Source organism: Ciconia boyciana, chromosome 2 (assembly GCF_034638445.1).
Source record: "Ciconia boyciana chromosome 2, ASM3463844v1, whole genome shotgun sequence".
In the NCBI taxonomy this organism is placed as follows: domain Eukaryota; kingdom Metazoa; phylum Chordata; class Aves; order Ciconiiformes; family Ciconiidae; genus Ciconia; species Ciconia boyciana.
The window spans coordinates 79,310,152-79,324,059 of record NC_132935.1 but is presented as its reverse complement, the minus strand read 5'-3'; the positions used below and the strand labels follow the sequence as shown (position 1 = coordinate 79,324,059).

The following is a 13,908-nucleotide window of genomic DNA, read 5'->3' as shown; positions in this document are numbered from 1 at the left end:
ACATGCTTTGTCCCAGCAGTGCAAGGACTTTTCAGCATTTTTTAAACTTTATTTCTTCCATGAAACTAAGATCTGTTCTGTTACCAGGAAGTTATAGGAACAGTCAAAATATGCTTTCGGTGCCCTACTTATAACTTCTAAGTGACATAATGAAAAGTGCAAGCCATTTTGATTTGCCTGAGTGGAAAGTAATGTGGAAACAAAAGCAAAAGAGGAAATGGGGTCTAAGATCAGAGTGGGAGAAGGATCAGCTTACTCCCAGGAAAGAGGGAGTGTGGTTCTAAATGAAAGGATACTGACTTTTAAAATATTTTATTTTTTAATAAAAATTGTCTAAAGCATAATAACTGCATTTAAAAATAATAACACTTAACATAAAGGAATAGTGAAGTTGGAAAAGTGAGCACTTCTAACTTTGAGAAATAGCACAGCTAAAGTTGCCAGTTGTGCATTATGTCACTCTTTAACTTTTTTTTGTATTCTTTTTTCATAAAAAGTGCTTTATCAGAGATACTCTGAAGGAGATCACTGAACATCTTGCCTTGCAAACACTGGAAGGCCAAGACACTTAAAACTTTCCATAATTTGCATTAATTGTCCTCTTCACTTTCTAGATAGTTAAATGGAAACATGTGCAGGCTGAGTTACAACAATGCTAAGTGCTTACGGCAACAAGAGCCATCAGTGGGAACTCTCTTCTGAACACTGAATCCCCTAAATCAAAAGCTTTATTTTTGAATTGGCAGCCTAATTAGGGGTACCTAATTAGGGAATTTTGGCTATTATGTCTCTTACTCTGTGCCCATTTTGCAGATGGGAACTATCCTCCCACATAGTACCGGCAATCCATGTTGCCAAGTGTACCGTAGAAAGAGTTCTTCGAAGTTTATAAGCACTAAGAATCCGCTGTGATGGTATTACGGAATAGCATACTGGGGAATGAGTAAGTCTGTGTTTTGTCTGATGTTAGCATGGAACTACATGAGGAATGCCAAAGATAAATAGAAATATGAATAAAACACAGGGTTTGTGAGGACACAATCACAGAAGGGTTAAGGTTGGCAGGGGCCCTTGGAGGTCATCTGGTCCAACCTCCTGCTCAAGCAGGGCCACCTAGAGCCAGTCGCCCAGGACCATATCCAGATGGCTTTTGAATATCTCCAAGGAGGGAGACTCCACAACCTCTCTGGGCAACCAGTGCCAGTGCTAAAGTCACCCTCACAGTGGAAAACATGTTTCCTGATGTTCAGATGGAACCTCCTGTGCTTCAGTTTGTGCCCATTGCCTCTGGTCCTGTCACTGGGCACCACTGAAAAGAGCCTGGCTCCTTCTTCTTTGCACCCTTGCTTCAGGTATTTCTACATATTGATGAGGTCCCCCTTCAGCCTTCACTTCTCCAGGCTGAAGAGTCCCAGCTCTCTCAACCTCTCCTCATAGGAGAGATGCTCCAGTCTCTTAATCATTTTTGTGGCTCTTCACTGGACAGATGTGATATGAACAGAAAATAAAAGAGAGAATGATAATGCTCATGGATTTGAGTTTGTCGTGGTTTAGCCCCAGCTGGGAACTAAGCACCACGCAGCCGCTCGCTCACTCCTCCCGGTGGGATGGGGGAGAGAATTGGAAGAGCAAAAATAAGAAAACTCGAGGGTTGAGATAAAGACAGTTTAATAGGTAAAGCAAAAGCTGTGCACGCAAGCAAAGCAAAGCAAGGAATTCATTCACTACTTCCCATGGGCAGGCAGGTGTTCAGCCATCTCCAGGAAAGCAGGGCTCCATCACGCGTAGTGGTTACTTGGGAAGACAAACGCCATCACTCCGAACGTCCCCCCCTTCCTTCTTCTTCCCCAGCTTTATATACTGAGCATGACATCATGTGGTATGGAATAGCCCTTTGGTCAGTTTGGATCAACTATCCTGGCTGTGTCCCCTCCCAGCTTCTCCTGCACCTGGCAGAGCACGGGAAGGTGAAAAGTCCTTGACTAGTGCAGCAACAACTAAAACATCTCTGTATTATCAACACTGTTTTCAGCACAAATCCAAAACATAGCCCCATACCAGCCACTATAAAGAAAATTAACTCTATCTCAGCTGAAACCAGGACAGAGTTGAACACGAATGATCAGTCTAGCATTTTTTATAATCTAGACAAAATGTTTGAATTTATTCTTTTTATGTGTAATTTATAGGTATTTTTACAAGTGTTAAAACAATTACATTATGCTTCACTATGATGGGACTTCCACCTACTTACTTATGTATCTGTAGCTATGAAGCTGCAGAAATATTGCCTGGACTGTTAATGCTTAACCTAACAGTAGCAGGAGAAATCTGCCATTTAATAGAGAAAAGAACTTCTAGTTTTGTACAGTGGGTCTTTCAGAGTCTGTAGGAAGCTGGACTACCGTCCTTCTCTCTAACCTTCTTTTTTGCTCCTCGTGTGCCACTAGGAGGGAGTGTCTAGGGCAGCACGTGTTATGTGAGAGGTGTGATGGCAGCCACCAGTGCCCCTTTGAACTTATTTCCAGGGATTCTATAGCAGTGCAGAAAACAAATCAGAGGGTTTTCTAATTCATTTTCAAAGACTAGACATTGTCATCTGATTTCTGACAAAGGTGATAATTCCAAAACTGATAGAGAAGACTAAGAACTGTAACTCCTGAAATATTCTTTGCTTGGAGCCAACAACATACGCTTTTTATGAATTGCTGTAATTCTCTAGTAATTATGTACAATAATCAGTCTTGATGACATACCATGCATGCAGCCAGAAATTCAGCTATGCACTTAAAAGAAATCCTAGCTTTGTGTAGGCATTCAAATTCATTTTTCTTCTGTTTGGTCATTTCATCTGTGCCATACCACAACTCTGTTTTAGGCCTGTGAAATATGAAGAGATGCCACATAGTTATTTAGAGATCTTTGGCCAGTACACATGAAGATAAATGTTCATGTTTTCTGATGGGTTTTCATTCACAGTGCATGCATTGGATCCCAAGACCCCTATTGTGGCTGGGACATGGTGATGAAGAAATGCACAACACTGGAAGAAAGTCTGAGCATGAGTCAATGGGAGCAAAGCATTACTGTGTGTCCAGTAAGTCCAAATACATTCATTTATCTCTTAAAACTTTTGATTCCAAGTGAATTTAATGAAAATGACCTGGCATAGATTTTTCAAGCTCAGAAAACTGTATTTAATGCTGTTTTCCTCAGGCCTTCCCATCAGATTTTAACAGGACATTCAGTTTGTTTTATATTTCTTATCAAACTACTTATATAATATGATCAAATTATTTATAGTACTTTCAAAGGGTAGTTGTTTTTTACCTGTAATGTCTGTGTTCCCACCTTGAAAGCAAATGTTCACTAAGATTAGAGATACTGACATGTTTTTCTCTGCAGGATTTTTCTCCATTTTGTACTTTGAAAAAATTTAATTGGTAGTGGTATAATCTTTTATTTTAGGTTTGTTATTGCTAATATGAAAGGCCATATAACATCTTTCAAAGTCCATGAATTTGAAGGGTGAATTATATGAGTTAAATCTCACCCACATAAATGACAGGAGTGATAATTATAATAAACTTAGTGTTAATATTTACAGTGCCTTAACACTTCTCTTTAAAAAATGTTTTGCTATATTGTATTATATTAAATTATATTGTAAATTAATATAATAAAAAACAAACAACAAAGTTGATCTATATCCCTCCTTTTTAATGTGGTTCCAGTGTTTTAATATTCATTCTTTTCCCTCGCTCCAAAGAGCACAAAAAGGGTGTTAAGAAGGACCTTCCTTGTGCTACTAAGCTCTTTCCTTTGGACACTCATGCTGCTTTGTCTTTGCCTTCTGCCCATGAAGAGGGAGCCTTTCCAACTCAATTCTGCTTTCGTTGCTTATAAGGACTTCTTGAACTTGTCCCCACTCACCACTGGAGCGCATGAGTCTATGAATTTATGCTCATAGACTTCCATGTTCTATTCTCCATGTTTTTAACAAGCGCCTGTTAACATCTTACTGACACTCCTCTCTCTTAAGATGGGCTTTGTTTAGTGAACTAGAGATGTGCAAAATTAGTGTAAAGTTCTTCCAGCTTTCACTTGTGATCTCTACATATATTGCAGCAGCCTCATAGATACAAATCACTACAGTGATTCTGAGGTCCTTGAGAACTAGCTCCTGTGTTCTTACTGTCTGTGTTTGACATTAAATAGTAATTTTTTAAACAATATCTTATCTTGTCCTGTCCTTTGCATCCATGCTTTCACATAGTGGCCTAATAAAAAAGGCTTGCATTGGATTCATCTGCATTAGCATTTTAGCTCAAATCAGGAGCAACTTTGGGGCAAATACTCTGATTTTTCCCATCTACTATTCTTTGGTTCACATCATAAAGCAGTCTTGAAGCACACAAGCCACATTACTTTCAGCTGAAATTAAACCAAAAATGTACTCCAACTACTACTAGGCATTTGATCCACGGCCAGAGCGAGTCCAAAGTAAAGCCCAAAAAATACGTACGGTGTATGTGTCAAGTCTTGAACACCAACTGTTTTATTTTCCAGATTTGCAGTTTATGTGCATACCACTTGCTAATATAGACATAGCCATTGTCTCACAGAAAGTCTGGATTCAGTCACTAGTGCAGTCCTTGCCTTCCTGATTGGCAAGTAACTAGATGCACTGTACAGTATATTCATTTCCAAGTACGTGGAGTGTATCATATCTCCCTGCAGTAATCCCACAGGCTAAACGTGGTTATGTGGAAGGTTTGCTGGTGGCCTAGTTGGGTTGCTGTTTTAGGAAAGATTACTGGAATGGATTGGTTGGTTGATACTTGCATGAGCAATCTGCCTACTGCTTAGTCTTTGAATTCTGGCATTAGCCCTTATTTTCTTTCATAGATACAAAACATGAGGCCAAGAGGGGGTGGAGGGGAAGGGAGGAATGGTTTAGAAAGCAGAATTGAATTTTCTGTTCTGTTCAACTGGAAAAACAATTATATATGACAGTTGTGTAGGATCCGACAGCCTAGTCAAAGCAGGAGAGCACCAAAGGATTGCTCAGAAATTCTTCCACAGCCATGAGACTTATTCTGCATATCAGAGATGAAAAGATTTAGCGAGCCTCCAAAGGAATTTGAGCAGATTGGGATTGCATAATATAAGGGAAATTTTAGAATTAACTGTCTAAATTGAAAAGCGTGATTTTACCATTTTACTGTCTTAAAGCCCTAAACTCTAAGTAACACATTATTGAACAAATTTGAAAACTTCATAGAAACTTTCCTTTGAAATAACACTGTATTCTGGCAAACTGCAATAGATTACAATTTTGCTTAGTGAGGCTTTCAAATATTTGTTTTTATAACATTTTTGTGTGCTGTGTTCACAGGATATGATGTAATCCTTACAAGCCAAGATGTAATGAATTTCATTTTGTAGGCAACTGAGCTATGTGCATCCTTGACATTTGTTATATACTTTTAAGATAATGTTGCAGGCAGAACATAACAGAATATTAGAAACGTTCTACCCTCCTTCTTTTGGTTCCAATTGGTTCCAATATCGTAATCGTTAGTAAAACTACACTGATCTTTTTAACACTATAGAAAATTTGTCAGGTTAATGCATGACCAGTTTCTTCTAAACTCGGATCAGAGAGAGAGGCCTGTTTATACACTAGTTTAGCCCAAAATTAAACGTGTGACCAGTTGCACTTGAGAAATTATTTCCTAGGGAATTATTCATATATCTGAATATTTATTGGCATGTCATGGTAGAGTAGGGAGGGGGCTAGGACAAGTAGCTGAGCCTCTATGTTACCATCTCTCTGAACATTGAAGATCATTTGTTACAAAGGTGGTTATTTTGGTTATCTTGCTTTGATTTAATTCTCAAGTTGGTTTTTTTGGTTATTGTTTCAGTTGGCATGACTACACCAATTGTGCACGAATATAGATAGTAATTAATGCTATGGCACATGTATTTACTTTGAGCTTCTTCCAGTTGGTCAGATATCCCCATTATTCATCCAGTATTTTTTATAGTAATGAAGGTTCATTGTTTTGCTGAAATATTTTCCAGTGGGACCGCTTGCAATCAATCACTTACTTAAAAATACACTGTCTGACATTATCAAAGAGCTTTTACAAGGAAAGTAAAAATAATTTTTTTAAAAGTTGGGGTTTTTTTCTTTACATAAGTATGCAACATGAAATGGCTTTATTTTTACAGCTGTACAAACATTGCACACAGGGAAAGAGTATGGTATGGGATCTTACCTGAATTCATTAGCAGCTTTAGGAAATACTCCAGAGCCACTGAATTCTACACAAAGTAATCTCAAACCAAAGAGCTTGTGGCAGACTTAAGGAATGAGTCACTGAAGATGTGACCTTGAGTCAGAGTGCAGAGGCACAAACCAGGAAGACAAGGTGAGTGCAGAGAGGCTCAAGACAAAGAAGATTGATATTTGGAGGACATTAGGAAGGAGGAAGGGACTAGAGGTATCTGCAGAAGGGAAAGGGTGACAAAAACAGGGTGGTAGAGAGGGAAAGCAGAGTGTAGCCGTGCCAGGAAAGTACAGCCATATTGTCTGCTTGATTGTGATTTTCCCCTTAAGGCTTGTCAGATGGTGAAAGGGGAATGGGCATAGATTCTGGTCAGGGCTAAAAAGGCCCCTCATCAGTACATTTTGCTTTCTGATAGTCCTACAATGAAATTGTTTGATACCACTTGGGAAAGGGAGATATTCATAGAGAGACAGAGCAGGTGAGTCATGGGGAACAGCAGAGACTGCAGTGGGATGATCTTTACAGGAGTAGGGGAAAAAAATGAAGAAAGAGAAACCACCTGCCATCAGCATGTCCTTCTGAGCTCAAGCTTTCAGCTAAGTTTTATGAATACTTTCCCTGCCATTTGATACAAATTATGGTAACCATAGACAACTGTAGCTTTGGTTTATAATTGTAGGTGCAACAATAAAGATGCTTTGGTGCAGCATAGAAATAGAAAGCAGTAAAGACATTTTCACATCGCTGACGTTAATTGGATTAGGGACATATCATTGCTAGTTTATGGACTATATATTTGTTAGACCAGCAGTGTAAGAGAGAATGGGCTACTTGTCACTTAACTAGAAGTAAGTATTTCCTGTTGTCTTATGAAGAACAACAGTGTATACTCTGCATGAGCAAAGGTCGGGGAGTTATTTTCAATAAACAGCTGTCAGCAGAATTTTGAAATGATGAATTATGGTTATGTCAGTGTAGTTGGCAGAATATACACATAGCTGTTCTGTGGAGAAGCTATATCTGTGAAAAATAAATCATGAGAAATGTAATTAATAGTGAAATTATGGAACCTTTACCACAGTGGAAAGAATCAGCCAGCACCCAGCGTGGCAGTGGAAACATGTCTTGTGCTGTAATCGAATCTCTTGTATCTTCAAATTATTAGTGAAATGTATACTTTCCTCGCCACTGTTAAAATGAAACAGTACTAAAAATAGCAGAGGGAGACACCATTTCAGACCATTCATGACAATCTACAACTCTAGTTCCTATTTCAATATATAAGCAAATATTAAAGTGTTACATTCTTACACATTTGATAAGATATGCATGACTAAAACTGATACATATTTATTTTTATCTAAGAGTGAATTTAAATGCTATTTAGCCTGCACTTGTTAGTATTGCTGTTTTGACTGAAAGTTAAAATGTGACAATCAAAAGACAAATCCTTTAGCATTTAAGTGAAAAAGTGGCCATCATTTCCATTTACAATCACAGATCAGTCAAGATTAACACCTTGCTAAAAGAATTAATAATACGAAAGCCTATCTTTGTTAAGAGAGCTGAATTCCCCATGTCCAGCCCCATTTTCTATATAAGTCCCAGTAACCATGGAGGCTGCTGCAATTTCCATTAGCACATTTTGTTTCATCTGGACAGTAAAGATTTCCTATTAACATGTGTTTTGGCTGCATGATGGAAGCATTCCAGTCAAGGGGAGAATGGTCCGACCCTCCAGCCAAAGCTGTTGAGAATTTACTTCAGTGGGAGCAAACTGTCTCATCATGTAGGGTTAGGTGCTACTTTTTGAAGATTTTTTTAGGATTTATACATATAATTACATCTAAAGTTTAGAGAGAGTCATATTTAAAACCACATTTCACTTTTATGAAATGGTGCTATAAGACATGTGCTTCAAAAAACTGTTGTCAAAAAAAGACACTCATTGTGGAGATTTGAGGTTGATTCATCCAGTTTTGTTACCCTGGACTATTATCCTCTGCTGCCTCTTCCTTTTGATCTAGATTTGGGTTTCCACAAGCATTCTTGCACATGCTGTTTTACAGTCGGTATCCAGGTTCCTAATCACAGGTAAATTTTAGGAAATAGGGAATACTGTCATCAGAAGATAATCGAGAAAGTGAAACTATCTATTGAATCACTGTAGGCAAGCATGGTTGCGAGAGGTAATGGTTAGTTGTGATTATTGTTACTGCTGTAGTGGTGGCATCCAGTGGCCCAGATAGTTTGGAGGTGGTGGGAATTATGCAGCTACAGAAATTATAAGGGGAGCTTCCCGTCTGGAAGGTACACCTCTCCAGGGAAGGTTTTACTGGTGGTGGCTGAAGGCTGTACCTCCATGTACTGCAGATTTAAGAGGTTGTATGAAGGAACTGTCAGGCCTCAGGTAAGCCTTTCTGTTGTGTTTGTTTCTAGATGAGGAATCTGACAGTGGATGGGCATTTTGGAACATGGTCGCAGTGGAAACCTTGCACTCACACCGACGGTGCCAGTGTTGGCTCCTGCCTCTGCAGGACACGTGTGTGCGACAGTCCTGCTCCTCAGTGTGGAGGCTGGCTGTGTGAAGGACCAACCATGGAGATTGCCAACTGTTCCAGGTACACAAAACAATTTCAGGTTCTATCATTTACGGTTTAAAAATTTTTAACTTATTCAGAATAGAACCTACCCTTTGAAATACCATCTGCAATCCTGTTCTGTGCATGAAACAGCTCATAGCCATGGCCACAGCAAATGAGACATTAGAAAGTATCTCTCAGACTTTGTGGGAGAGAGAATGAGCCGGATGGCAAAGAGTGATTTCAAATGCTGTGTACCAAATAATATTGTCCTCAGCTAATTTTAACAAAAGCTCAGAAAGAAAAAACTCAGTGTTAGGTAATATCCAAAGTATGATACTTTTTCTCAGTTCTGTAAGTCATAAAACTTTTTTTCTGGAAGTCAGGACTGTTTACTTTTTTGGAGGTCTCATGTCACCTTTGTATTCCCCCATTCTGCCTTGGGAAAAAAGTTTTCATTATATCTTTTGGTTGTATCATGACATCTAGATCTATTACTAGTCTGTATGCCTCTCTTTAGCCACTCTTTTGTCTTCCTCAGGCATGTGACAACTCCCAGAAAAAACAGTGAGAGCAGATGATTTCAAAGAGACTCAGAACACTGCATATTCTGAACTGCATTAGGAGTTCATGTTTAAAACATTATACATACTTTAATTGCAAGATGAAACTTATATACTGGTGCATTCTACTTATTTTCAGTGATTCTTTCTGCTTTTTGTCTCTGCTTTTTTTTTTTTTTTAATATCAGAAGCACATCATGGTAGTGAATAAAACTGATTATCCTTCTGCACAAGATAACTGCAAGCTCTGTAAGTGGAAATAGTCGATTTTAGGGAAATTATTAAAAACATAACAATATAGTATATAACATCAGATCAGGAGAATGGTAGAAAAGATAAGCATGCTGTGAGATACTGAACAATCAAACAGCGGTTATTGGCTGTCAGGTTTAGAAGGGAATTTTGGAATGTGATTTGGGACTTGATTCATGCACGACCATTGGCAGTATTACACTACTATTTTAACATCTTACTTCTGTTAACACTGCTATATTAGTAATTTATTCCCAGAATTCATCGATATCCAGATATTTTGTTCATTTTACCACTTGGGTCAGACATTGCACTTACAGAGATATTATTTTTTTGTCTGTGTTACCAGTGAAAGCTGATTATTTTTTTCAAAAGCTTTTTTTTTCTATGTTATCAACTCTTATATCCCTTATAATAACAAAACATCAAGATGAGTGAAATTTAAATTGGTAATAGTTGTGATAAATTACTTGAATAATCTCATGTCATTTTTATTACTGGATTTAATTAGTTTTCATTGTTAAAAGACTTATTTCAAAATCAAGTAAGGCACTATTTTAACTCTTGCTTTTATGATGAAAACCTCAAGAACTCATTACAGTTCAGTTTTATTTTTCTTAATTTCTGTTTGTCTTCTATCAATACAGAAACTGCAAGCTAGCCATCAAAAGGTTTTGGGAACTGCTTGAATTGCATCATTTTTTGCTTAGGACAGGGTATGAAATTCCTTTTGAGATGTTTGGTCTAGTATATTTTTTCCTAGGGTATATTGGGAAGGGGCAGGAGTGTCCTTTCCAGAAGTTCACAAATGCAGCGTACAGCATGTGAATGCCGTTAGCTTTTTTTATTACATTACAAATAAGGTATTGGCACCTTATCAGAGTAAACTATTGAAATTGCAAACTAATGCATTTTGACACTTACTTATTACTTTTTTTCCTTTAACCACTTTCCTTTCAGAAGAGGTAGCAAAACTTGACATTTTAATCTCCCTGAAAAAAAGACCCACAAATAATAATTAGAACAATATGTAATTAAAAGTTATCTTCAGAACTTTGATACAGGAGCTAGCAGATGAAGTTTACTCAAAATAAAGTGACTGAAAGCAACTAAATAGCTTCATATCTTTGTACTTAACTTCTTGTATAATGGGGTCATTTTAGCAGTTGCTGATTACAAAGCATGGGATATGGAAGGATCAGAGCACCTTTATTTTAGTTCAATATTCTCTAAGAAATGGAACACGATGCAGTATTATTGACTTCTACAGAAATATTAATGGGCCAGATTCTGCTGTCAGTCACACCTAATCAGCCATTCGCTATGTATAACAGATGACAGAGCCTGAGCTTTTTATTCTACCAGAAATGGAGGCTGGACACCATGGACTTCTTGGTCACCTTGTAGTACCACTTGTGGAATAGGCTTTCAAGTTCGTCAGCGTTCCTGCAGCAATCCAACCCCTCGAAATGGAGGACGCGTCTGTGTGGGACAGAATCGTGAGGAGAGGTGAGCTATCTTTTTTCTACTGGCTGTTTTAATTTATTCTGCTCATCTGTATTCCACAGGACATTTTCTCCTTTTACCTCCCTTGTTTTTCTCTTCCCTTTCCTTTCACTCTCTCTTTAACTCCACTACTGCACAATAGTAGTATTCCCATTAGCAAGGCTATGGGTCTGCAGTGGTTCTTTCATCTTTCACTTAGCTACATCCCTCCTGAGCCAGCTGAGAGCTCCTGGTAGTGCCAGAGAATTGTGCTGAAGCAATGTGCTGCTGTCCCTTGAGACCCTGAAAATTGATTCTCCTTGAAAATTGATTGCAGTGTGTTTGAATTGTAACTTGCCCAGCCTCAAGACCTGGAATTCAGAGCAAAATTTAGTAAGGTCACAGCACTATGTTACTGATGCTGTGGGTTCATTTTTTTCTGTCTTAAATGAATTAAGCATCTATATAACATGAAAGGAAGTTTCAAGGGCTTTGTTTTATATTCAATAAATATAATACACCTTGAACTCAAATATCTTTTGGTAAGGTTTCAGGGTTTTTTTAAATTGTTTGTGTATATATTAACCCCTGAGCAGATCAAGTCAGCTCAGATTTTGATTTCACCATCTACTGCCTTGGCACTGGGCTGGGTATTTTTTCACTAGCTCAGAATGTGAAGTTCAGGCCTCCGATTCCATTTTACATGCACCCTAATGTCTCTAATTTGTAATTTTTGTGTTAGGAATTTTGACGGGAATTAAATATTTCTTTAAATCAAACTCGAATATATTCTTATAAACTGCAACTCTTAGATGCATTATGTTGTTTCCCGAGGCATGCCAAAAAGCTAGATAGCAGCAGACTGGTGTTGGTGTAAGAATTTGGAGTACTGTAGTCATCCGTTCCAAGAGATGTATACGGATACGTTTCCTCTCAATATGCGCTTGCAGTTTACTTCAATGTTTCTGTAGGGATGATTTAGCAACTATATTGCTGTTGGATGAAAACAAGATTCAGTAACATTTATGATGAGTTTCAGTGAGGTATTTCATTAAACACCAACTCTGGCATTTCTTCAGATGGAGAGATTCCATTGAAGGGAAGTTGCATCACACATTTATGTATTAACAGATCATCAAGGACCTGGTCTTTCTAACTCTAAATGTAAAGGATCATCACAGAACATGTGAACACTTTTGCTGTTTCAGAGCCATGAATATTTACCATTTCATTGCAGAGGAGAGCATTTTGTTATTTTGTAAATTGCTTTCTGAAAATAGGTTGCCCAACCAAAAAGCCATCACCACCAAATGTAGATTATATCTGCTGTTACATAGCTCTGTCCAAGCATGAATAACAGTTATTGATTTTCTTGAACTGAGAAGTCAGTCCAGGGCAGGACACGATAAGACTGAATATAGAAGAAAAGAGTTTAGTTTGGATAGACTTCTTGGTGATGGACTATGAATGTTAGTAGTCATTGCTCATTTTAAGATTAACATGGAATAAAAGTCCAAGAAGGAGTTTCAGAGAAAGACGGAAAACCGTGAGAAGGACTTCCATAATTATAGGAGAACATGTCCAGTATTAAGACAACGGGTGTACTAAAAAAGCAGTTACAAAATGGAAAGTGATGCTTACAATGAGTTGAAATAATAGCAGCCTAGAAGGATTGAATTTTGGTATGTACCAGTTCTGAAGAAACAGCAGGCTTATGTTGCTTTGCTTTTGTAGCCTGCAGGTTACTTGTCCTTTCCCTCTTCGTGCAGTTCAGCAGCAACCTGGGATGTACGTGCCTGTGAGTTTACTGCAGGATGCCTTTTTCTCTCATAGTTCCTCTGTCACTGTTTCCTATCTCCTTGAAACACCCTCCACTCTCACCAGCCCTGCACCTTCCTCTCACTCACTAGCTTGCTCACAGCTGACCTTCCTGCCTCTACCCTGATTTTGTTTGTTATCCATGATGTGTGCTGATACTTTTAAAGTTGGGGTTTTTTTTTAAAGTAGTTTTAAAATTTATTTCCAGAAAGTGTGGTATGTTAGGAAGTTTTGTCATAGCATTTGTAAAGCAGCTAGAGGAATGAGGTATCAGTTATTCACCAGGATTTTTGTCAGTGTCAGGCCAAGTACTTGGAGACAAGTACTTGGAAAAAAGGAGAGAGTCCTGGGAAACTCACCAGCCAGGGCCCATCCCACCACCCCCAGCAGGGGAGTGGGGAAAGCCTGGAGATTGTGGTCAGATCCAACCAAAAGTCTAGATGGTAGGTGATATCATGGCCGTGAGGCAGGTCTGAGGTCCAGCTGGGAAGCCAAGCCACAGGCCAGGGTTAGGATGAGGTTTAATGGTCACAGGGTGGGTCTATAGCAACAGGGCCAAGGCCAGTCCACACATTGTGGCCTAGACCAAGGGGCTCCATGGTGCACCAGGGACAAGGTCCAGCACTTCTCTAACAGCACAGCTCAGGCAAGGTTTGAAGGTCCCTGGCAGAGCTTAAATGGAGCTCCTGGGCCCATGGGTGTGGGTCGGGGTCCCAGGTGAGGCTGGTTGGGGCCATTAGGGCTTTATGAGTGTCCTCAGGGCTCTGACAGCTTGTAGAGTTTTGAGCTGTGAGGGCAATGGAGTACCAGTATTTGTAGTAGTCCTAATTCACTGCTTCACTCCAGTACCACTGGAGATACATCTGCACCAAATGGAAACAGTTCCTTTGAGAACTGGGCCCAGTACAT

At 38.8% G+C, this 13,908-nt stretch overlaps 1 protein-coding gene across 2 annotated transcripts in view; it reads left to right on the top strand.

Annotated features, from left to right (window-relative positions):
- The window catches only part of SEMA5A (semaphorin 5A), a 354,266-nt gene that overhangs the window by 256,859 nt on the left and 83,499 nt on the right, over positions 1-13,908 (top strand). For both annotated transcript variants that reach the window (XM_072853077.1, XM_072853078.1), the window contains exons 13-15: positions 2,980-3,097; positions 8,739-8,920; positions 11,062-11,205. In XM_072853077.1, coding sequence (XP_072709178.1) covers positions 2,980-3,097; positions 8,739-8,920; positions 11,062-11,205 — 444 coding nt within the window. The remainder of the gene's footprint in view (positions 1-2,979; positions 3,098-8,738; positions 8,921-11,061; positions 11,206-13,908) is intronic.